The sequence below is a fragment of the Rana temporaria genome, chromosome 1, assembly GCF_905171775.1.
Source record: "Rana temporaria chromosome 1, aRanTem1.1, whole genome shotgun sequence".
NCBI classification, from domain to species: domain Eukaryota; kingdom Metazoa; phylum Chordata; class Amphibia; order Anura; family Ranidae; genus Rana; species Rana temporaria.
The window spans coordinates 661,025,909-661,050,727 of NC_053489.1; the positions used below are offsets into that span (position 1 = coordinate 661,025,909).

General features: G+C 44.4%; 1 protein-coding gene across 6 annotated transcripts in view; it reads right to left on the bottom strand.

Moving 5' to 3' along the window:
• DYSF (dysferlin) overlaps nucleotides 1-24,819 on the bottom strand; it is a 412,823-nt gene that overhangs the window by 185,054 nt on the left and 202,950 nt on the right. For all 6 annotated transcript variants that reach the window (XM_040335540.1, XM_040335536.1, XM_040335537.1 and 3 more), the window contains exons 6-10: nucleotides 21,351-21,538; nucleotides 13,839-13,967; nucleotides 13,431-13,493; nucleotides 7,759-7,809; nucleotides 5,115-5,145 (exon numbers count right to left, since the gene is read on the bottom strand). In XM_040335540.1, coding sequence (XP_040191474.1) covers nucleotides 5,115-5,145; nucleotides 7,759-7,809; nucleotides 13,431-13,493; nucleotides 13,839-13,967; nucleotides 21,351-21,538 — 462 coding nt within the window. The remainder of the gene's footprint in view (nucleotides 1-5,114; nucleotides 5,146-7,758; nucleotides 7,810-13,430; nucleotides 13,494-13,838; nucleotides 13,968-21,350; nucleotides 21,539-24,819) is intronic.

Here is a 24,819-nt window from a genome sequence, read left to right on the forward strand (position 1 = left end):
GAAGAGCACATTAGCAGATTGATTTCCTGCCTACAAGGAATGCCAATGTAAAGGGTCATGTCTACACTGAACACCAATCTAAGGGGTCACGTCTACATTGAACACCAATGTAAGAGGTCACGTCTACATTGAACACCAATGTAAGGGGTCACGTCTACATTGAACACCAATGTAAGGGGTCACGCCCACACTGAACACCAATGTAAGGGGTCACATCTACATTGAACACCAATGTAAGAGGTCACGTCTACATTGAACACCAATGTAAGGGGTCACGTCTACATTGAACACTAATGTAAGAGGTCACGTCTACATTGAACACCAATGTAAGAGGTCACGTCTACATTGAACACCAATGTAAGGGGTCACGTCTACATTGAACACCAATGTAAGGGGTCACGCCCACACTAAACACCAATGTAAGGGGTCACATCTACATTGAACACCAATGTAAGAGGTCACGTCTACATTGAACACCAATGTAAGGGGTCACGTCTACATTGAACACTAATGTAAGAGGTCACGTCTACATTGAACACCAATGTAAGAGGTCACGTCTACATTGAACACCAATGTAAGAGGTCACGTCTACATTGAACACCAATGTAAGGGGTCACTTCTACATTGAACACCAATGTAAGGGGTCACGTCTACATTGAACACCAATGTAAGAGGTCACGTCTACATTGAACACCAATGTAAGGGGTCACGTCTACATTGAACACCAATGTAAGGGGTCACGCCCACACTAAACACCAATGTAAGGGGTCACGCCCACACTAAACACCAATGTAAGGGGTCACATCTACATTGAACACCAATGTAAGAGGTCACGTCTACATTGAACACCAATGTAAGAGGTCACGTCTATATTGAACACCAATGTAAGGGGTCACGTCTACATTGAACACTAATGTAAGAGGTCACGTCTACATTGAACACCAATGTAAGAGGTCACGTCTACATTGAACACCAATGTAAGGGGTCACGTCTACATTGAACACCAATGTAAGAGGTCACGTCTACATTGAACACCAATGTAAGGGGTCACATCTACATTGAACACCAATGTAAGAGGTCACGTCTACATTGAACACCAATGTAAGAGGTCACGTCTACATTGAACACCAATGTAAGGGGTCACGTCTACATTGAACACCAATGTAAGAGGTCACATCTACATTGAACACCATAAAGGTTGAATGAAGGATGGATGGCCGCACTCCAAAAACCGTACAGGTTGTATTTTATTAAATGAACAGCAAAAGCATTACCAGATCACAGCAACATGGCTTGAATAAGCACTGATTTTGTGCAAAACGTCGGCTGTCCCCTGTTTCTGTTGCTGTGATCTGGTAATGCTTTTGCTGTTCATTTAATAAAAGACGACCTGTACAGTTTTTGGAGTGCGGCCATCCATCCTTCATTCAACCTTTATGCTTGCCTAGTGCATCGCCAGCACCCTTGGAATCCTGTACCAGTGCATGACCATATAGTAGACCCACCTGGAGCGGTGACTTTCTTTCTTACACTGAACACCAATGTAAGGGGTCACATCTACATTGAACACCAATGTAAGGGGTCACATCTACATTGAACAGCAATGTAAGGGGTCACTTCTACACTGAAAACCAATGCAAGGGGTCACTTCTACACTGAAAACCAATGTAAGGGGTCACTTCTACACTGAAAAACAATGCAAGGGGTCACTTCTACATTGAACACCAATGTAAGGGGTTACTACAAATCTCACCATCTGTGTTTCTTTTCTGGTCATTATTTATATTTGTCTATTTTCACGATAATTCTGTAAATATTTTTTTTATTTAAAAGTCTCTACAAGCAAATGAGCACACTAATGTATCATGAGATGTACGACTTAGGGCTCTTTCACACGGAGCGGATCCGTATTGATCCGCCCCGTGTGTGTCTGTCTGCTCAGCGGGGATCATCCGTAAATCCCCGCTGATCTGTTCGGCGGACAGGGCGGTCCCCGCACACTGTGCAGAGACCGCCCTGTCTTTCCTCCGCTCTCCCCTATGGGGAATCGGATGAATACGGACCGTGTGTCCGTATTCATCCGATCCTCTCTGCCAGACGGAAGAAAAATAGGGTTTTCTTCCGTACGAAAAAGCGGATCTTTGCGGAGGCGGATGTTTGCGGACGTTAGCGGATGCTAAACGGACTTGTAAAAAACGGACCATTTGTCCGCCGGTGTGAAAGGGCCATTATAATCTTGAGACTGTAAAAAATATTTCCAAGGTTCCAATGTATTTCCAAGGTTCCTCTGTGATAAAAAAGTTATTGCATTTGTATTTATAAAAAGCCAGTATATGTATATGATTTAACCAATCAAATTTTGAGTACTAATTCTTCATGGTTCACAGGTATATCCTTTAAAGTGGATGTAAAGCCACTCTCATCCTTTCTAAACTACTGCCATAGTGCTGATCTATAAGGATATAGATGCCTCCTGCATATATCCTTACCTGTTAAATGTCTCCTGTTATAAGAACTGAAAAACTGCAGATTCTGGGGGTGGATCTGTTGTCTGGAGGGTGGAGTCGTGATGTCAGTAGACTCCCCGCCCACCTCTACACTCCTCTTACACTGAATTCTGCTATGGTCACTAACATCCAGTCAAAATCCAGAAAAGTAACCACATGACTTCAGAAATGGAGTGGGGGTGGGAATAAAAAAATAATGCCTGTCTCCAAGCTAGTGCATGAGATATGTAAATAACCTGTCACTCACAGCAAGGGGGCGGAACGGACTTAGGTTTTTCTCTGCAAGTCTGTTTTATCTCACTGAAAAATAAAAGAGGATTGCTCAGAGCTGGATTAACTCTGTGTAGCAAGACTGGGCACAGATGATAGGAAATCTTTTACTCTACATTGTGACAGCAAAAAAAAAGAAATAAAAAATTTGGGTTTACATCCACTTTAAGTTCTTTGTACCAAAAGCTGTCCCTACTTCTCAGCTTGGGGTGTTGGGTGGTATGGCTGCTATTTAGTACAGAAGGTAGGTCTAACAACCCTTTTGGACCTGAGTGTAGCAGAAGCACTGGGCTGTCAGACAACAACAGAAAATTAGGAGTACATTGAAATTCTGGGCCAAAAGATCAATCAGTATTTATTTCTGTACTTTCTGCAGTTTTATGGGGCTAAAACACAAAGAAGCAAATGTGCTGCAGAGACATAAACCTTGGGCTAGATTCAGTAAGGGCAGCGTATCTTTGTGCGGGCGTAGCGTATGTTATTTACGCTACGCCTCCGCAACTTAGATGGGCAAGTGCATTATTCACAAAGCACTTGCTCCGTAAGTTGCGGCGGCGTAGCGTAAATGGGCCGGCGTAAGCCCGCCTAATTCAAATGTGGAAGGGGGGGCGTGTTTTATGTTAATGTATGATGACCTGACGTGATTGACGTTTTTTACGAACGGCGCATGCGCCGTCCGTGTACATATCCCAGTGTGCATTGCTCCCAAGTACGCCGCAACGACGTATTGGTTTCGACGTGAACGTAAATTACGTCCAGCCCTATTCGCGAACGACTTACACAAATTACGTAAAAAATTCAAGAATCGAAGCGGGAACGACGTCCATACTTAACATTGCGTGCGCCTCATAGAAGCAGGAGCAACGTTACGCCGAAAAAGCCTTACGCAAACGACATAAAAAATACCGCCGGGCGCACGTACGTTTGTGAATTGGCGTATCTAGGTCATTTGCATATTCTACGCCGAAAACGATAGAAGCGCCACCTAGCGGCCAGCGTAAATATGCACCCTAAGATACAACGGTGTAAGAGACTTACGCCGCTCGTATCTTAGCCTAATTTAAGCGTATATGGTTTCCAGAACACGCTTAAATTTACGACTGCGTAAATTCAGAGTTACGCCGGCGTATCGACTGATACGCCAGAGTAACTCTTACTGAATCTAGCCCTTTGTGTATTCTCAGCCTTGGCTTGGAGTGGTTGTCCAAAGTTCTGGAGCAGAGACAACCAATGTAAATATGGGGGGAAGGAACAATAATATTCAGTGAAAAAGACAGAGATCAGGATATTGTGTCATTCGACAAGTCATACAGATGCAGTGAACTGGAAGCAATGACCATGATGTCTGGCCGACTCTGGAACAGCTTGAAACCAATGGTTGGATGTGGATTGTTGTGTATCATTAAAAAGATAGGCTATAGAAGTGGCTTGAGGCTTCTATATGAGCCAGTCAAATGCCAATCCATGGCGGCATACCACCACATCTATGCTGCCATTTTGGCACCAGGAAATGGGAAATTGTATCAAATACTTACCGTTATTATTTTTTTTCTGGTGCCAATCCATGGGGGTATACCACCACATGTATGCTGCCATGATGACACCAAGAAAACGATAAATTGTATAAAATACTTACCGTAATTTTTACTTTCCTGGTGCCAATCCATGGCGGCATACTACCACGTGTACGCTGCCATGTTGGCAGCAGGAAATGAGAAATTGTATCAAATACTTACCGTAATTTTTCTTTCCTGGTGCCAATCCATGTGGGTATACCACCCCATATATGCTGCCATGTTGACACCAGGAAAACAAACTATTTTATAAAATACTTACCGTAAATTTCCTTTTCTGGTGCCAATCCAAGGCGGCATACTACCACATGTATGCTGCTATGTTGGCACCAGGAAACGAAAAATTGTATGAAATACTTACCGTAATTTTTCTTTTCTGGTGCCAATCCAGGGCGGCATACTACCACATGTATGCTGCTATTTTGGCACCAGGAAACGAAAAACTGTATGAAATACTTACCGTAATTTTCCTTTTCTGGTGCCAATCTAAGGCAGCATACATATGGATATGGTAGTATGCTGCCATGTTGGCACCAGAAAAGTAATTTTTACCATGGGACCTCTAAGCGGACATTGTCATTCAGAAAGAAACAATCACCAGATATTTACAGAACACAAGCACACGTGCAATGGCTACCATCATCTTTAGTGACCAGGTGCATAAATATCATTTATTGCACTTTTCTATACCCCCGACAATGTTTATTGCTATTTTGTCCTGTCTAGGACATCCAAATACCTGGGAATAAAAAACGGTACTTACTTGGCTCTCCGTAAATCATTCCAACATCCATCTGTACGGAGAAAAGAGACAATGCTGTAGTTACTACAACACTCTTTAAAATATCACCACAAAAAACCTGCCGAAATGCCAGCCACTTGTCCAATAGGAGTGCCTTGCTGGTGACTAAGCAACTTCCATTGGACAAGAGGCCAGCAGGTTGCCAGTCTCCATAACAAAGACAAAATAACCTCAGATGGGGCACTAAAGGGAACTCTGGACAAGGGAAGTCATATCAAGCTCCTTGTGGTTCATAGTTACATAGTTAGTCAGGTTGAAAAAAGACACAGTCCATCTAGTTCAACCATAAAAAATAAATAAAATAAAAAATATCAGACAGTCCGGGTGTTAGATCCTGTGTTCAGGTTTCAGTCCACCTAAAACCCGGACACATCAGTGACAGCCATGCAGAACCAGTCCTCTTATCCCCCTCTCCCCTCTCGTCAGTTTTCAGTGCTTTTAATTATTTTGGTTGGAGGGGGAGCTTTAACTGGGGTACAGACTGGCTTGGGGGGGATACACTGCGGGACAGACTAACCTTGAGGGGTTATACTGGGGAACAGGCTGACCTGGGGGGGGGATTATACTGGGGGACAGGCTGACCAAGGGGGACTGTACTGGGGGACAGACTGACCTAGGGGGACTGTACTGGGGGACAGACTGACCCAGAGGGACTGTACTGGGGGACAGACTGACTTAGGGGGACTGTACTGGGGGACAGACTGACCTAGGGGGACAGATTGACCTAGGGGGACTGTACTGGGGGACAGACTGACCTAGAGGGACTGTACTGGGGGAAAGACTGACTGGGGGACAGACTGACCTAGGGGGACTGTACTGGGGGACAGACTGACCTAGGGGGACTGTACTGGGGCACAGACTGACCTAGGGGGACTGTACTGAAGGACAGACTGACCTAGGGGGACTGTACTGGGGGACAGACTGACCTAGGGGGACTGTACTGAAGGACAGACTGACCTAGGGGGGCTGTACTGAATGACAGACTGACCTAGGGGGGCTGTACTGAAGGACAGACTGACCTAGGGGGGCTGTACTGAAGGACAGACTGACCTAGGGGGACTGTACTGGGGGACAGACTGACCTAGAGGGACTGTACTGAGGGACAGACTGACCTAGGGGGACTGTACTGGGGGACAGACTGACCTTGTTTGATTTACCTACGCTCCTTAAGCTTCTTCCATTATAAACACAATTTGGCCACACCTACTGTTCGTCACAAGACGCTACATGTGCTGCAATACTACTGTTTTTGGGGCACCTAAAGGTGTCCCAGGTCTTTTACAACCCTATAGTGTAAACTGCAAAAAAAAAAATTGCTGTGCGCCGCTAAAGTGTCCGGGTTTGGCTTGATGAAAAGGTGGCAACCTTTTACAGGTCAGGTTCACTTTAAAAAGGAAATGAACTCCGGAATATTAGGTAGATTCACAAAGAGTTAGGCCGGCTTATCAGTAGATAAGCCGACCTAACTCAGAATCTACGCCGGCGTTTAAGCTTATGCTCAAACAGAGATACGCTTAAACAAAGCTAAGATAGGCCGGCTTGCACCGTTCTATCTTAGCTTGCAATGTTTCTGATGGCCACTAGATGGCGCTTCCATTGCGGCCGGCGTAGATTATGTAAATGAAGGGATACGCTGATTCACGAACGTACGCCAGGCCTACGCTGTCGAATTACGTAGTTTCCGTAAGGGATAGGCCGCCTAAAGTTATTCCACCTATGAAGTGGAATAACAATGTTAAGTATGGCCACCGTTCCCGCCGCGAGGTTCGAATTAACGTCGTTTGCGCAAGTCGTCCGCGAATCGGGAGTTACGTCATTTACGTCCACGTCTAAATCAATAGGCCCGTACGGCGTACTTAGTCGCAATGCGCCCTGGGAAATGTAGGCGCCCGGCACATGTGCAGTGTAAAAAAACATCAAAAAACGTGAGGTCAAGCCTCATTTCCATACAACACGCCCCCCTCCAAGTCATTTGAATTAGGCGCCCTTACGCCCACCCGTTTGTGGCTATTCCGCCGTAGATTAGCAGGTAAGTGGTTTGAAAATCACTACTAGCCTAGTTAATTTACAGCGGTGTAGCCTAAACAGGCTAGGCTAGGCCGCCCTAAAGTTAGGCCAATGTGTGTTAATCTACCTATTTGTGCCTAATAAGTGGCCAATAAATGGAAAGAAGCTAGTCACCATTATTGGCTGTGATCTCCTTGCTGCTGATCTTTCACCACTACTGAATGATCACGCCTTGTTCTGCACTGTGACTCTGTGTAGAGGCAGCCATGTTGGTGGAGGCAGGACTTTGCTTCCTCATATAAGAGCCTCTAGTAAGGAAAACAGTGAGCAGCACAGTAATGACATCACTCAATCTCCCTCCATATCTCCTGAGGCTACCCATCAGAGGCAGCAGTGCCTTAGATCTCACACTGCAGCTATACAGATATGAGCATGTAGTCAGAGAAAGTGCCTAGGCACACTCACATACTGGGAAGTGCACTGTTATTCGGGAAGAATTCCAGATAAAAGGTACATTTGTTCAGAACACTGCTTGAGCACATTTAACCTTTTCAAATGTGCCCTCTAAATCCACAGCCACATGTAGATACAAACTTACCCGAAATTCTCCAATAACGGAATCTGTCCTGAGGGAGCGAGAGTCCAACACCTGAATACAGAGAATGTGAAGAAGGTGAGCACAGTGCAATACTGCAGATTCCTGACAATACACCATTTTGATATATACTGTAAATATTTTTATGAAACTGCCCAATGCATTAGGTTTGCCAAGAATGTTGCGTAAGTACAGCAACGTCCTCTGTGACACACTCGTCTTTGTTATACACTTGTTCCAAGAAATGTTCAAAAAGTGGTATGACACCCAAATGGCTAAAATGTATGGAACTCTGTTCAGCCATTCTTGTGATTCAAGAACCTCTACTAGACAGCACAAGCAGGGCGGTAATACCAATTAAAAAAAAAAAAACAGACTGAAATTCTGCAGATGCCCCCCCCTGGGCACCCCACATGCCTTTCAGCAACTGCATATGTTCAAGCCCAACTCGACTTTTATATTGAATCAGCCAAATACATTTCTGGTTGTATCAAAACAAAAGGTGCTCAATGCCATTAATTTTCTTAGCCACAGCCTGAGTAGAAAAGCCAATCCCTGGCCAGCAGCTGCAGAGTAGGACACTTGCTCTCTGTTTGGTAGCAGAGGCCTCTCCGCAGAAATCTGACACCCCCCCCCCCCCCCTGGTGACTTGGACCCATAGCTCTGCACTCAGTAGAGCTCATGCTCCTTGCTGAGTGGAGAGTTCTGGTTCTAATTTACAGGTGCCAATCCATGGCGGCATACTACCACATCTATGCTGCCACCAGGAAATAGAAAATTGTATCAAATACTTACCTTAATTTTTCTTTCCTGGTGCCAATCCCCGGGGGTATACCACCACATGTATGCTTCCATGTTGACACTAGTGTTGCTCACAAATATTCGTATTGCGAATATTCGGCTCGAATATGGCATATTCGAGTATTCGCGAATATATCGAATTTCGCGGCCAATATTCGCTATTCCGAATATTCGTATTTTTTCAATTTTATTTTTAAAACAGATCACATCCTAGAGATCTCCATCGACGTCTAAAAGCATTGCTGGTATGATTAGAGACCTTGGGCCGAGTAGCTGAGGCGATCATTTTATATTGCCGAATATTCGCAATGCGAATATTCGGCAATAGGAATATTGCGCGATTATTTTCTCCGCCCTTCTTTTGCATCAGAGTTCTCCTACCACAGTTGTTAAAATTTCGCTATCATTTTCGCATCCGCATTAGCGCAATTTCGCAATATTGTTTTTTGGATAAAATGTCACGAATATTCGATTTCAGAATATTAGCGAATACTTTCTCCGCCCTTCTTTTGCATCGGAGCCAATCAGAGTTCTCCTACCACAGTTGTCGAAATTCCGCAATCATTTTCGCATTCGCATTTGCGAAAATTCGATAATATATCACGAATATTCGATTTCAGCATGAGCCAATCAGAGTTCTCCTACCGCACTTGTCGAAATTTCGCAATTATTTTCGCATTCGCAATAGCGAAATTTCACAAAAATTTCATTTGGATAAAATATCACGAATATTCGATTTTAGCGAATATTTCTCGAATATTCGGCTATATATTCGTGATATATCGCGAAATCGAATATGGCGTATTCCGCTCAACACTAGTTGACACCAGGAAAACTAAAAATTGCATGAAATACTTACCTTAATTACTATACATATGGTAGTATTCTGCCATGTTGGCATCAGAAAAGTCATTTTCACCATGGGATCTCTAAGCGGACATTGACATTCAGAAAGAAACAATCAGCAGATATCTACAGAACACAAGTACATGTGCAATGGCTACAATCATCCTCAGTGACCAGGTGCCTAACTATAATTTATTGCACTTTTCTATACCCCCGACAATGTTTATTGCTATTTTGCAGCTGCTGGCAGGGGGTTGGCTTTTTTTTCTTGCTGTGGCTACTTTCTAAAGCAAATGAACTGAAATTCTTTGGACATATTCTGTTTTGATGCAAGTGGAATGCTTTTAGCTAATTTAAACTGATAGTTCAACTCAAATCTATCCAAAGCTAAAATAAAGTTTGGTCTATGATGATTAACACTTAACAAACATGGAATGGCAGTAGAAACATATGCTACCAGGCATGCATGTTTTTGGACTGAACAGACATCCCCCAGGGCATTGGATCTTTCTGGGGTATAAACATCAATAATAGTTACATAGTCAGGTTGAAAAAAAGACAGTGGCCCGGATTCACGTAGAAGCGCGCATCTTTGTGCGGGCGTAACGTATCCTATTTACGTTACGCCTCCGCAACTTTGACAGGCAAGTGCAGTATTCTCAAACCAAAGTTGCGGCGGCGTAGCGTAAATAGGCCGGTGTAAGCCCGCCTAATTCAAATGTGGAAGATGTAGGCGTGTGTTATGTAAATTTAATGTGACCCCACGTAAATGACGCTTTTTACGAACGGCGCATGCGCGTCCGTGAAAGTATCCCAGTGTGCATGCTCCAAATTAACCCGCAAGAAGCCAATGCTTTCGACGTGAACGTAAATGACGCACAGCCCTATTCGCGAACGACTTACGCAAACGACGTAAAACGTGAAAAATTTGACGCTGTTCCGACGTACATACTTAACATTGCTACGCCTCATCTAGCAGGGGTAACTTTATGCCGGGAAAAGCCTAGCGTAAACGGCGTATCTGTACTGCGTCGGCCGGGCGTACGTTTGTGAATTGGCGTATCTAGCTGATTTACATATTTCTAGGCGTAAATCAGCGTACACGCCCCTAGCGGCCAGCGTAAATATGCAGTTAAGATACGACGGCGTAGGAGACTTACGCTGGTCGTATCTTATACAAATTCTGGCGTATCTGATTCTTTGAATCAGGCGCCAAGATACGACGGCTCAGACTCAGAGATACGACGGCATATCTGGAGATACGCCGTCGTATCTCCTACGAGAATCTGGGCCAGTCTGTCTAGTTCAACAATAAAAATAAATAAATACATAATATCATACGATCCCATATACCCAATCCTACACCCACAATAAAAAAGGTAAATCCATTTTGGAATATCTGCGGAGGTAATCAATCCCTAATCTGAACAGGGGAGGACTGGACTGGGGGGCAGGTAGGGCATTTCCCCACCCCCCCCTCCCCGGGCCAGTACTTTTGATGCATGTTAGGCTAGTGGCCCTGAGTAGAGATGCCTTACCATTCAAACATTAAAGGGGTTGTAAAGGGTTTTTTTTTTTTTTCTAAATAGGTTCCATTAAGCTAGTGCATTGTTGGTTCACTTTTTTCCCTTCTAAATGTTTTTTTTCTTTGTATGAATCTCTCACTTCCTGTTTCTCCTCAGTAAGCTTTCCCCCACCATCCGAGCCGTTCTGGCTGGGGGTGTCAGCAAGAACAGCTTACTGAGGAGAAACAGAAAGTGAGAAATTAAGACAAAGAAAACAAAGAAAAAAAGAAATTTGAAGAGAAATGGAAGGAAAAGGTAAGTGAAACAACAATGCACTAGCTAATTAGAAAATAAAAAACGAACCTTTACAACCCCTTTAATCAAAGGGGGACCTGCAGTCAATGACACATGGTGGGCAGAGAGAAGTCTTCCAGAACCAACTTCCTTTCAGACTCTGGAACGTCACGTGACCAAATGCCAAGAGCTGTTAAAAGCTGATGTAAAAACGGTTGCCCCAATAAACCATGGGCTTTAGGAACACCCAACTTTTACTGTACCCACCAATTAATGAGGGCTCAAAGTATGCCCTGGGGCCTCATTAATTGGTGGGCACAGTAAGAGTTGGGTGTTGCTAAAGCCTATTGGGCCAACCAGTGTTACACCTTCCAACATCAGTTCACTTTGCATTTCTTGGAATGTGGTCACATGACATTTTAGAGTCTGAAAGAAAGTTGGTGCTGGGTACTCTCTCACACACAAAAATCTGTCCCTGCCATAAAAGAGCTAGTGGGTAGTGGATCTGGGTCCCCTCCCCAGATCAAAGACATCTAGTCTTCCTCTGAGTCTGACCATACTAGATTGGCCAACACTTATGTAGAACCCTCTACTATAGGCAGGTGCTAGAGTGAGGATTTTTTGTGAGGTAGCTGCCAGAGGAGGTAAATTTAGGCAGACCTATGCTTCAGACTAGGCCTGCTTGTTTTGATCTGAGGGCAGGGTGTGGTTAGTGTAGCAGCGGGTGTGACCAGCTGTGCTTTAGTTATAGGACGCCTCCCCTGCTTCCAGGGAGAATGTTCTGGAAGAGGGGCAGGGCACAGGACTGGAGTGACAGGGATCTCATGTGAGGAGCCCTGACCAATCCCCAACTGAAATAGGCAGGGGGAAGGCCTCTCATATAAGCTCAGGTCCAGCCCACTGGAGGGGAGTTTACGGCCAGGAGAGGTGGACAATTGAGTGCTAGATAGTAGCAGGGGCCCATCCCTATCTGGGGGGGGGGGGGTGCGCGGCCCAGCGGAGGAGCCCAGGAGAGCTGGGAGGGAGCCTCATCCTAAGGCCCCGTACACACGAGAGGATCGATCCGCTGAAATTGATCCGCGGATCGGTTTCAGCGGATAGATCCGCTGGTGTGTACGATCCAGCGGATATTTATCCGCGGATATATTTCGGGCCGACCGATTTCCAGCGGATAAAAATTTCTTAGCATGCTAAGAAATCTATCCGCTGGAATCGGCTCCAGCTGATCGATCCGGTGGTCTGTACAGACTCACCGGATCGATCCGTCCGAACCCATCCCTCGCATGCGTCGTAATGATTCGACGCATGCGTGGATATCCTTATATGACTGCGTCGCGCACGTCGCCGCGTCATCATCGCGGCGACAGCGCGACACGTCACCGCGGACGGAATTCCGCGGGGATTTTGATCTCCTGGTTAGTACAACCAGGAGATCAAAATCCGCCAGAGGATTTATCCGCGGATACGGTCCGGAGGACCGTTTCCGCGGATAAATCCTCTCGTGTGTACCCGGCATAACACGGTCATGGAGGAGGTGTCCTGGAACAGAGGGGCTGGAGAAGCTATTGGAACGCATGTCCAGTTAAAGTTCTCCATCATGGACTCGGGGCAGGAGAAAGTCGTGAGTATGAAACAGTGGATTTCTTGAAGAGACATGCCAGGGGAGCTGAGTGCGAGGCCAGAGGAGAGACTGTGGGATTTGTGTCAAATCGATGCGGCCTGAGGGCACAGGATTTGCAGGTTGGACTAGCTGCGATCAGTAGTCCACCAACTAATTCAAGTTGCTAAATTACAAGGCTGCCGGGGAATGGTACTGCAGACCTCTGGCCTAGTAACAACACAGAAAATTCAGCCAGCATCTGGGATTATTCAGAGTGATCTCTTATGTAAAGTGAAGATGATGGCACAGGAAGTTTAATAGTTTACAGTGGAAGTTTTGTGCAGGAGAAGTCCTGGGAGCAACAGTCTGCAGGACAAGACACAAATAAATATGCATTCAAAATTCTATGACCCACATCAATGGCGGGGGGAAAACTTAGGCAATTTATTAATTTCCCCCAACTGACCTATCCGTAAGGACTGCAGAGTCCCCACAGATAAACATTTCTTGACCCAACTGCAACAGACCTAGTTGTGTCTTCGGCATCCTTGGATCAAGCAATATGGTGTGGGTGGAACCAACCAATACATAGAGACCGCTGACCTAGGCCATTTCTGGTAGACACTTACCGTAAGGAACACGGGTTCATCAAAGAGGTCAGATGGAGATTCAAAGAAGTTAAAGAAAAATGTCTGTAAAAAGAGGAAAGGGGATCAGTTAGATGCGCAAAAATTGACCAATGAATATCATAGGGAATTAGTATCCTCCTCTGCTCTATCTAGTGGCCGTAATGTGGTATTTTCTCCATTCAAAAACATTTTTTTTTTAAAGAATACCATTCGATATGCAGAGAATATGGCTTTAGAGCATTCGATTTTTGCCCCATTAGCAAAGAATGAATTAATATGCAGTTTCAATGGAGGAACAGATATGCAAAATCTTTAAGCACACCTGTACAAAAGTCAAGTTTTAGTGGAAAAACCTGATTGTTTTAGTTGTGCCCCTGCCCTAGTTCAATCAACTGAATTTTGCATTACCTCATCAAAATAGGGGTGGTTCCCTTTTTTTATCCGGGTCCTCTTAGTCTGTCCGGCAACCGTCACCTTGACAACAGGGTTTATGTTTAAACCTATAAGTTGGCGTCCTTCGATCACTCGCATCCGAACCTAAAGGACAATCACAGAACACGTTAGACATTAGAATGTGCCTGACACATTGGTAAATACCAACAGTTATAGATGTTAACCACTTCAGCCCCGGACCATTTGGCTGGCCAAAGACCAGGCCACTTTTTGCGATTTAGCACTGCGTCGCTTTAACAGACAATTGCGCGGTCGTGCGACGTGGCTCCCAAACAAAATTTACATCCTTTTTTCTCCACAAATAGAGCTTTCTTTTGGTGGTATTTGATCACCTCTGCGGTCTTTATTTTTTGCGCTATAAACAAAAATAGAGCGACAATTTTGAAAAAAAATCAATATTTATTTGCTATAATAAATATCCCCAAAAATATATAAAAATTTATAATTTTTCCTCAGTTTAGGCCGATACGTATTCTTCTACATGTTTTTGGTAAAAAAAAAAATTGCAATAAGCGTTTATCGATTGGTTTGTGCAAAAGTTATAGCGTCTACAAAATAGGGGATAGTTTTATGGCATTTTTATTAATCCATTTTTGTTTTACTAGTAATGGTGTCAATCAGCGATTTTTATCATGACTGCGACATTATGGCGGACACATAGGACTATTTTGACATCATTTTGGGACCATTGTCATTTTTACAGCGATCAGTGCTATAAAAATACACCGATTACTGTGAAAATGACACTGGCACTGGAGGGGTTAACCTGTAGGGGGCGCTGAAGGGGTTAAGTGTGACCTAGGAAGTGCTTCCAACTGTTAGGGGGAGTGGCTTGCCGTGACACATCACTTCTCGCTGTTCCAGATGACAGGGGACAGACAATCAGTGACATGTCACTAGGAAGAACGGGGAAATGTTGGCCCAGATTTTTAAAGACTTACGACGGCGTATCTCCAGATACGCCGTCGTAAGTCTGAATGGCCCCCGTCGTATCTACGCTGGCAGCTAGGTGGCGATTCCGTTGATTTCCGCGTCAAATATGTAAATGAGCAAGATACGCCGATTCACGAACATACGTACGCCCGTCGCAATTAGTTACGCCGTTTACGTAAGACATACGCCGGCATAAAGTTAAAGCTGGTCTCTAGGTGGCACAGCCCATGCAAGGTATGGACGTCGGAACAAGCGTATCTTTTTACATCGTTTACGTAAGTCGTACGCGAATAGGGCTGTGTGTAAGTTACGTTCACGTCATAGGCAGTGTTCGATGTATCTTAGGCATTCTATCCGAGGCATGCGCACTGGGATACGTCCACGGACGGCACATGCGCCGTTCGTTCGAAGCGTCATTTACGTGGGGTCATGTTTAATTTACATAAAACACACCCACCTCTTCATCATTTGAATTACGCACGCTTACGCCGGCACATTTACGCTAACTTAGGACGCAAGTGCTTTGTGAATACTGCACTTGCCTCTCTAAGTTGCGGCGGCGTAGCGTAAATACGATACGCTACGCCCGCTCAATGTAACGCGGCCCTACGTGAATCTGGGCCGTTGTGTTTACACTGACATCTCCCTGTTCTTCAGCTCTGTGACCCAATTGCGGGACACTGGCGGACATCGGTCACGGAGCTCGCAATTTAAAGGGGCCGGTCGGCAAACGGTTAACCTACATCGGATCTCAGTATATTACCAGTGCATTCTGATAACTAGACATGTACAATTCGTTTCGTTTTTTTACAAATTTTGACAAATTAGTTTATTCTGAAATTTTCGAATTTTCGAATTTTTTGATATTTCAAATTCCGAAATTTTGAATTTACGAAAAATTGTAATTTTGGAAATTAAAATTTTTGGAAATTTGGAAATTCTAAAATGAAAAAAAATCCGTAAATAAAAATGAAAATCTGAAAATTCTAAAGGATGAAAACCCAAAAATTCCAAAACCCGAAAATCTGAAATTATAACTAATAATAACTTAACGATTAAATTATAGGTATTGGAATTTCCTTTCAAATTTGGCTGTTAGTGAACGTAATGAATTCATCCGAAATAACGAATGCCGCATCTAAACGAATGGAATGTAACAATCTAATAATAATATTAATAATAATATAATTTCTTGGCATAGTTACATAGTAGGTGAGATGTCCAAGCGATGTGTGTGATTATATGTCAGTATTACATTGTATATCCCTGTATGTTGTGGTCATTCAGGTGCTTATCTAATAGTTTCTTGAAACCATCGATGCTCCGCGCTGAGACCACCGCCTGTGGAAGGGAATTCCACATCCTTGCCACTCTTAGGCCCCGTACACACGAGAGGATTTATCCGCAGATACGGTCCAGCGGACCGTTTCCACGGATAAATCCTCTCAAAGATTTCCGCTGATTTCGATGGGATGGAGTGTACACACCATCGCATTGAAATCCGCGCGGAAATCCTCTGCCGATGACGTGTCGCGCCGTCGCCGCGATTATGACGCGGCGACGGGCGCGACGCTGTCATATAAGGAATTCCACGCATGCGTCAAATCATTACGACGCGTGCGGGGAATCCCTTTGGACGAATGGATCCGGTAAGTCTGTACAGACGAGCGGATCCATCCGTTGGAATGGATTCCAGCAGATGGATTTGTTGTGCAACACAGCAAATATCCGATCTGCTGGAATCCATCCCAGAGGAGATTTCTCCGCGGAAACAGATCCGCTGGCGTGTACACACCATAGGATCTATCCGCTGAAACCCATTTGCTGGGATTTATCTGCGGATGGATTCTATGGTGTGTACACTCCAGCGGATCTGTTTCCGCGGATATATCTCCTCTGGGATGGATTCCAGCAGATCGAATATTTGCTGACATGCAGAACATATCCATCTGCTGGAGTCCATCCCAACGGATGGATCCGCTGGTCTGTATAGACTCACCGGACCCATCCGTCCGAAGGGATTCCCCGCACGCGTCGTAATGATTTGACGCATGCGTGGAATTCCTTATATGACAGCGTCGCGCCCGTCGCCGCGTCATAATCGCGGCGACGGCGCGACACGTCATCGCCAGAGGATTTCCGCGCGGATTTCAATGCGATGGTGTGTACACTCCATCGCATAGAAATCTGCGGAAATCTTTGAGAGGATTTATCCGTGGAAACGGTCCGCTGGACCGTATCCGCGGATAAATTCTCTCGTGTGTATGGGGCCTTAGAGTAAAGAACCCTCTACATAATTTAAGGTTAAACCTCTTTTCTTCTAATTTTAATGAGTAGCCACGTGTCTTGTTAAACTCCCTTCCGCGAAAAAGTTTAATCCCTATTGTGGGGTCACCAGTACGGTATTTGTAAATTGAAATCATATCCCCTCTCAAGCGTCTCTTCTCCAGAGAGAATAAGTTCAGTGCTCGCAACCTTTCCCCATAACTAAGGGCCAGATTCACATACCGGCGGCGCAAGTTTACGTAACCCGTTACGTTACACCGTTTTCCGATTTAGTGCCCGATCTACAAAGCACTTACCTGGAAATTTGCGGCGGTGTATCGTAAACAGGTCCGGCGCAAGGCGGCCCAATTTAAATGGGGCGGGTACCATTTCAATTAGGCGCGCTCCCGCGCCGGACGTACTGCGCATGCTCCCGTCGCAAATTTCCCGACGTGCTTTGCGCAAAATTACGACGCGCCGACGTTTTGTGAATCGCGACGTGAAAAAAAGACTTACGCCGGGAAAAAGAAAAAATTTAAAAAAAATTCAAAAGCGACGCGGGAAAGACGGGCATTCTTTAACATGGTGGAGTACTTTTACACCATGTTAAAGGTGCCCTATCTTTGCGACGGAAATCTAACACTTGCGACGACGTAACGACGGGAAAAATCTTTGTGGATCCCCGTAACTCCTAATTTACATACCTGACGCTGGTTTACGACGCGAACTCCCCCCAGCGGCGGCCGCGGTATTGCATCCTAAGATCCGACAGTGTAAAACAATTACACCTGTCGGATCTTAGGGCTATCTATGCGTAACTGGTTCTATGAATCAGTCGCATAGATACTCTGAGAGATACGACGGCGTATCTGAGATACTCCGTCGTATCTCCTTTGTGAATCTGGCCCTAATATCCTCCAGACCCTTTATTAGCTTTGTTGCCCTTCTTTGTACTTTCTCCATTTACAGCACATCCTTCCTGAGGACTGGTGCCCAGAACTGGACAGCATACTCCAGGTGCGTCCGGACCAGAGTCTTGTAGAGCGGGAGAATTATTATTTTATCTCTGGAGTTGATCCCCTTTTTCTTTCAATATTTTTTATTGAAAATGAACAATGTTGCCTCAGACATAGGTAACAAATATGAAAAGAACAATCGAGCTCTATCAGATTATATTATTCATACAAAGAGTCATAAGCCTAAAACCTATAGGCAGCAAAACAAAAAAAACAAAAAAATAGAGAGACTCAATATAAAATGCAGTTAGCAGGAAAGCTCGTTAATATATCTATATGACATAGAGATAACCAAAGAAAAAAACAACACAATGTTCCCTTTAATTCGTATCCCTTCCCTCTTCCGCCGTGAAATCATTCACTGAGTGGTAATAAAAATGAAAAAAGAAACAAAAAAAAAGGAAAATACGAATAAAGCTAATGAGCCATATTCTCGACTCCCTAGGGTCCAACTAGTGGTTGTCCCAGGAAGCCAACACTACCCCAGAATCACCAGAATGATTCATACCAGGAGCAAGATGTATATAAAGAACAGAGGAGGAAGAGGAGAAGGAAGAAAAAGGAGGGGAGGGATTGGGAAGGGTAGGGAAAGATAGGGAAGGACAAGGAAAGGTAAAGAAGGGGGGAGAAAAAAAAAAAAAAAAAAAAAAAGGGAAACCCCTCCATATACTTCCACCTACATCATATTAACCTAGAGACAGAAGGTCCATTAATGCATCCCACAGTTGACAACAATAACAACAATAGCCAATTCAACATTAAACGTTTTTTTTTAAGAGGAAAGAGAGAAAGGAAAGAAAAAAAAAAAAAAAGAAAAGGAAAACAAAGAAAGGGAGAAAGTAAGAGGAGAAGAGAAGAGAAGAGAAGAGGGTCAGCCGGAGACATTTTATGACGGAGATAAGTAACGTATCCACGGATCCCACGTTACATCGAATTTCTTAGTAGAATCGCGAAGGACACAGGTGAGTCTGTCGTTAACCATGATCCAATTAAGTTTATTCTTCACGTAATCAAGAGGAACCACCGACTGCTTCCAATATCTAGCAATAGTTATTCTTGCTGCCAGAAACATATACGTGATTAACGTCATTGATTTTTTGGGAACCTCACTGGGTAATTTATGAAAAAGCGCTGGTTGCGGGGATCGACGTATATTAACACCTGTTACCGAGTAAATTAAGTTAAATATACGAATCCAAAACTTCATTACCACGGGGCACTGCCACCAAACATGAAGCATTGTACCCATCTGTCCACAACGCCTGAAGCAATTGGTTGATCCCCTTTTTAATGCCAATATTATGTTTGCTTTGTTCGCAGCAGCTTGACATTGCTGAGCCTATCATCTACTAGGACCCCCAGGTCTTTTTCCATCCTAGATTCCCCCCAGAGGTTCTCCCCCCAGTGTATAAATTGCTTTTGTATTTTTGCCACCCAAATGCATTATTTTACATTTTTCTACATTGATCCTAATTTGCCATGTATTTGCCCCCCCCCCCCCCCATTCATTTGTTTAGATCTTTTTGCAAGGTTTCCACATCTGTTTCCATATCAAACGCCAAGAAAGCTGCTGATTTTATAAAATGCAAAAAGTATCCAGTGATGGTAAACTCGCAGCACAAATGTGTTCCAATACAACGGATCTGTCAGTTCTGATCATTCTTGGTAAAGCCTCGTACACACGATCAGAATTCAAACAAACTTTTCCATGGATTTTTGTCCGAAGGGAGTTGGCCGGGCACACCCATAGCATACACACGGCAGGAATTTTCTACAAACTTTCCCAACATCACATGGTTTTTCTGCTCTTTACCGCCACCCTTTGGTCAACTTCTGCTATTGTTGGTTGATTTTAACATTGGTTCTGGGCATGCGTGTTTGTACTTCAGACTAAAGTCCGATGGATTTCTGTACACATGATAGGACTTTGCACCATAGGACTTTTGTTGCCGAAAAGTTTGTCCGTTTGCAGAGCGAACTTTTGTCCGATGAAAACGAAAAAAGTTTTCTCCGATGGAGTGTACACACGGTAGGATTTTTTTGAAAACTTGCTCATTTTGAAGTTTGTTGTCAAAGGCCCAGAGTCTGGTAGATTGGCGTAAAAATGGGAGGGCGTAACGTATCTCATTTACGTTACGCCGCCGAAAGTTTTTCAGGCAAGTGCTTTATTCACAAAGCACTTGCCTGTAAAGTTGCGGCGGCGTGGCGTAAAACACCCGGCGGAATTCAAATTCGGCGGGTAGGGGGCGTGTTTCATTTAAATGAAGCGCGTCCCTGCGCCGAACGAACTGGGCATGCGCCGTCCTTAAAATTTCCCGGCGTGCATTGCGCTAAATGACATCACAAGGACGTCATTGTTTTGACGTGCACGTAAATTACGTCCAGCACCATTCACGGACGACTTACGCAAACGACGTAAATTTTTTAATTTTCGACGCGGGAACGCCGGCCATACTTAACATTAGGTAGGTAGGAACCCATGAGTAAGTCGCTTGCCTGTGACGTAACGCGTAGGGAGGAGCCTGCGATCAAATCCGAGTGCATCAGATCGAGCTGAGGAAACAGCATACTGAGTGGCGTTTTCATGCTTTACTGAAAGCGGGGATTCGTGAGTGCATATGTCAATGCTCTGATTACATTTTTTGATCTGTCATCGAATATTGCGCAATGAGAGGTTTTTTCTCTTTTCTTTCATGCAATCCCTGTCTGTGAGCGCCTGTATCATCTGATCACAGCGGTGGAGGGCTGGATTAGCATTCAGATTGAAGAGAGTGATGCACTAATTAAGGACATATTAGTAATTCACAGTTTATGGAGTGTTCTCCCTGATTAGTTTTCTTTGTACGTTTTATCACCTTTTAAGTTAATATTAGCGCATCTATATCCTATATGTCATACTTAACATTAACTGCGCCTCATAGACCCAGGGGCAACTTTACGCCGGGAAAAGCCTAACGTAAACGTCGTAACTTTACTGCGTTGGCGGCGCGTACGTTCGGGAATTCGCGCATCTAGCTAATTTGCATACTCAACGGGGAAATCTACGGAAGCGCCACCTAGTGGGCAAAAAAAAAATTGCAGTTAAGATCCGACGGCGTAAGAGACTTACGCCTGTCGGATCTACTGAATATCTATGCGTAACTGATTCTATGAATCAGTCGCATAGATACGACGGCGTATCTGGAGTCTCTTTTGTGAATCTGGGCCCAAAAGTCAGACCATGTGTGTATAGGGCATGACAGTTGTGACTCACCTGGAAGTCCTGAGTTTTGTTGGACAGCGGTCTTTGAGGGGCGCTCTTTTTCCTCTTGACCCCCTGATGCGGGTGTTGCTGGGGTTTCTTGGGGAGAGTTGGCTGCTCGGCTCCAGGTAGAAGTGACATCTCATCGCCTTCATCTCCAGTGCCGATTTGATCCTCTGTGGTCTCTTCATCTGCTATGTCTGCACAGGAAACACAACTAGAGTCACATCCCGCAATACAGAAATCGTATTATCCAAACGGACTACAATAAGGTGGTATGCCAACGAGTGCCCACCAAAACATGAAACCACCCCCTCTACCACTGTTGTACCAAAGTGGCTCATAAATTTTGGAATAGTAACCGGAGCCCAACATCATCAAGACGTTTGAGGGGTTCAAGCAACAATCTCAGAGCTTCAGTAAACCAGACAACACCGATAAGGTGTACAGCAAAGACGTCTTCTGCTCCTTATCACTTTACTTTTTTTGAAAAAAAAAAATCAATATTTTTTACTTTTTGCTATAATAAATATCCCCAAAAAATATATTTAAAAAAAGTTTTTTTCCTCAGTTTAGGCCAGGGGTCTCAAACTCAAATTACCTGAGGGCCACAAGACAAGTTTTCATATGCCATGGGGGGCCGCATGCAAACTTTCAAACTTCAAAAACAACAGTACTGGTGTCAGCGAACACATTATTAACCCCCAGCACTGGTGTCAGCGAGCGCATTATTACCACCAGCACTGGTGTAAGTCAGGGTTTGACAAATTTGCTTGGAATCTAGGAGCCAGCTAAAAAAGTTAGGAGCCAGAAAACGCACCCCGTCCCGACGAGCTTGCGCGCAGAAGCGAACACATACGTGAGCAGCGCCCGCATATGTAAACTGTGTTCAAACCACACATGTGAGGTATCGCCGCGATTGGTAGAGTGAGAGCAATAATTCTAGCTCCTCTGTAACTTAAAACATGCAACCTGTAGATTTTTTTAAACGTCGCCTATGAAGATTTTAAAGGGTAAAAAAGTTTGTCGGCATTCCACGAGCGGACACAATTTTGAAGCGTGACATGTTGGGTATGAATTTACTCGGCGTAACATTATCTTTCATAATATTAAAAAAAATGGGGATAACTTTACTGTTGTATTATTTTTTAATTAAAAAAAGTGTAATTTTTTCCCAAAAAAGTGCGCTTGTAAGACCGCTGCGCAAATACGGCGTAACAGAAAGTATTGCAACGATCGCAATTTTATTCTCTAGGGTGTTAGGATAAAAAATATATATAATGTTTGGGGGTTCTAATTAGAGGGAAGAATATGGCAGTGAAAATAGTGTAAAATGACATTAGAATTGCTGTTTAACTTGTAATGCTTAACTTGTAATACCAACGGCCACCACCAGATGGCGCCAGCTTACACATCTGGTGGTAATAACTTGTAATGCCAACGGCTCACCACCAGATGGCGCCAGCTAAAAAAAAAAAAAAAAAAATTTTTTTTTTTTTTTTTTTTTTTTACTCCCCTCACTTCCACCCTGCCTGGGGGCCATTTATAACTGGTCCGCGGGCCGCAAATGGCCCGCGGGCCGGTACTTTGAGACCACTGGTTTAGGCCTATACGTATTCTTCTACATATTTTTGTAAAAAAAAAATTGTAATAAGCGTTTATTGATTGGTTTGTGCAAAAGTTATAGAGCCACATTCTCAGAGACTTACGTTGGCGTATCAGTAGATACGCCGTCGTAAGTCCGAATCTGCGCCATCGTATATTTAAGCGTATTCTGGAAACCAGATACGCTTAAATTTGGCTAAGATACGAGCGGCGTAAGTCTCCTACGCCGTCGTATCTTAGGGTGCATATTTACACTGGCTGCTAGGTGGCGCTTCCGTTGTTTTCCGTGTCGAATATGTAAATGAGCAACATACGCCGGTTCACGAACGTACGTACGCCTGTCGCAATTAGTTACGCCGTTTACGTAAGACATACGCCGGCGTAAAGATAAAGCTGGTCTCTAGGTGGCGCAGCCCATGCAAGGTATGGACGTCGGAACACGCGTATCTTTTTACGTCGTTTACGTAAGTCGTACGTGAATGGGGCTGTGCGTAGGTTACGTTCACGTCACAGGCATTGAGCCAGTGTATCTTTGGGCGTAAATACGACGTGATACTGAGCATGCATGCGCCGTTCGTTCGGCCATGCATCTACATGGGGTCACGCTTAATTTAAATACAACACGCCCACGACCTGCCTACTTTGAATTACGCGCGCTTACGCCGGCCGATTTACGCTACGCCGCCGTAACTTAGGACGCAAGTGCTTTGTGAATACAGCACTTGCCTCTCTAAGTAGCGGCGGCGTAGCGTAAATAAGATACGCTATGCCCGCACAACGTAAAGCCGCCCTACGTGAATCTAGGCCATAGCGTCTACAAAATAGGGAATAGTTTTATGGCATTTTTATTAATATTTTTTTTTTTTTTACTAGTAATGGCGGCGATCAGCGATTTTTTTCGTCACTGCGAAATTTTGGCGGACACATCGGACACTTTTGACACATTTTTGGGACCATTGTCATTTTCACAGGGAAAAGAGCTATAAAAATGCACTGATTACTGTGAAAATTACAATGGAAGTGAAGGGGTTAACCAAGAGGGGCCGCTGTAGGGGTTAAGTGTGCCCTAAGAAAGTGTTCTTACTGTGGGGAGGGCGTGACTGTGCGTGTGATGTCACTGATCGTCGTTCCCTAACACAGGGAACAGACGATCAGTGACAGCCACACTAGGAAGCACAGGGAAGGTATGTTTACACTTACCTCTCCCCGTTCTTCCTCTCTTTGACCCAAACGCGGGACACCGGCGGAGATCGGGTCCGCTGTTCCCACATGGACGGTCGCGGAGAAGAGGACCGGGTCGCGAGAGTGCCGCGCGACCCACAGCTGGGCTCTTAAAGGGGACGTACCTGTACGCCCAGTCGTGCCATTTTGTCGACGTATATCGTCGTTCGGTGGTCCTCAAGTGGTTAAAAGTTATCATGGTATATTTAAAAACGAACCACTGCTTTTCCCATACATGCCTTGCCCACATATTATTATTATCGTACTGTAACCACAAGTAAAGTTCTTTATGTTTTGCTGAGATAATTGTTGGTTAGTGATTGTCTAGTCAGTCTTTGGGATGAAGAGCTGATTGTGATATCGTTATTCTTGGCTCCATGTCAATGATAATTATGGTCATTACATAAGTTGGCTGTGTGACTATCACCCTCATCACTGTTCATTAGAAGGATGCTGAGGATATTTATTATCTGTGATGGTTTTCCTTTGATGACTTTTTTGTATAGAGCAGCATTTCTCAAACGTTTTACCCCGGAGGAACCCCTACAATAATTTTCAGGTTTCAGGAACCCTTTCTGAAACCAGTTCAGGGGGTCAATGGAAAAAATGCCTCCATCATTGGTAGTGTCAGGGTCCGGATCTGAACCTGTGGTTG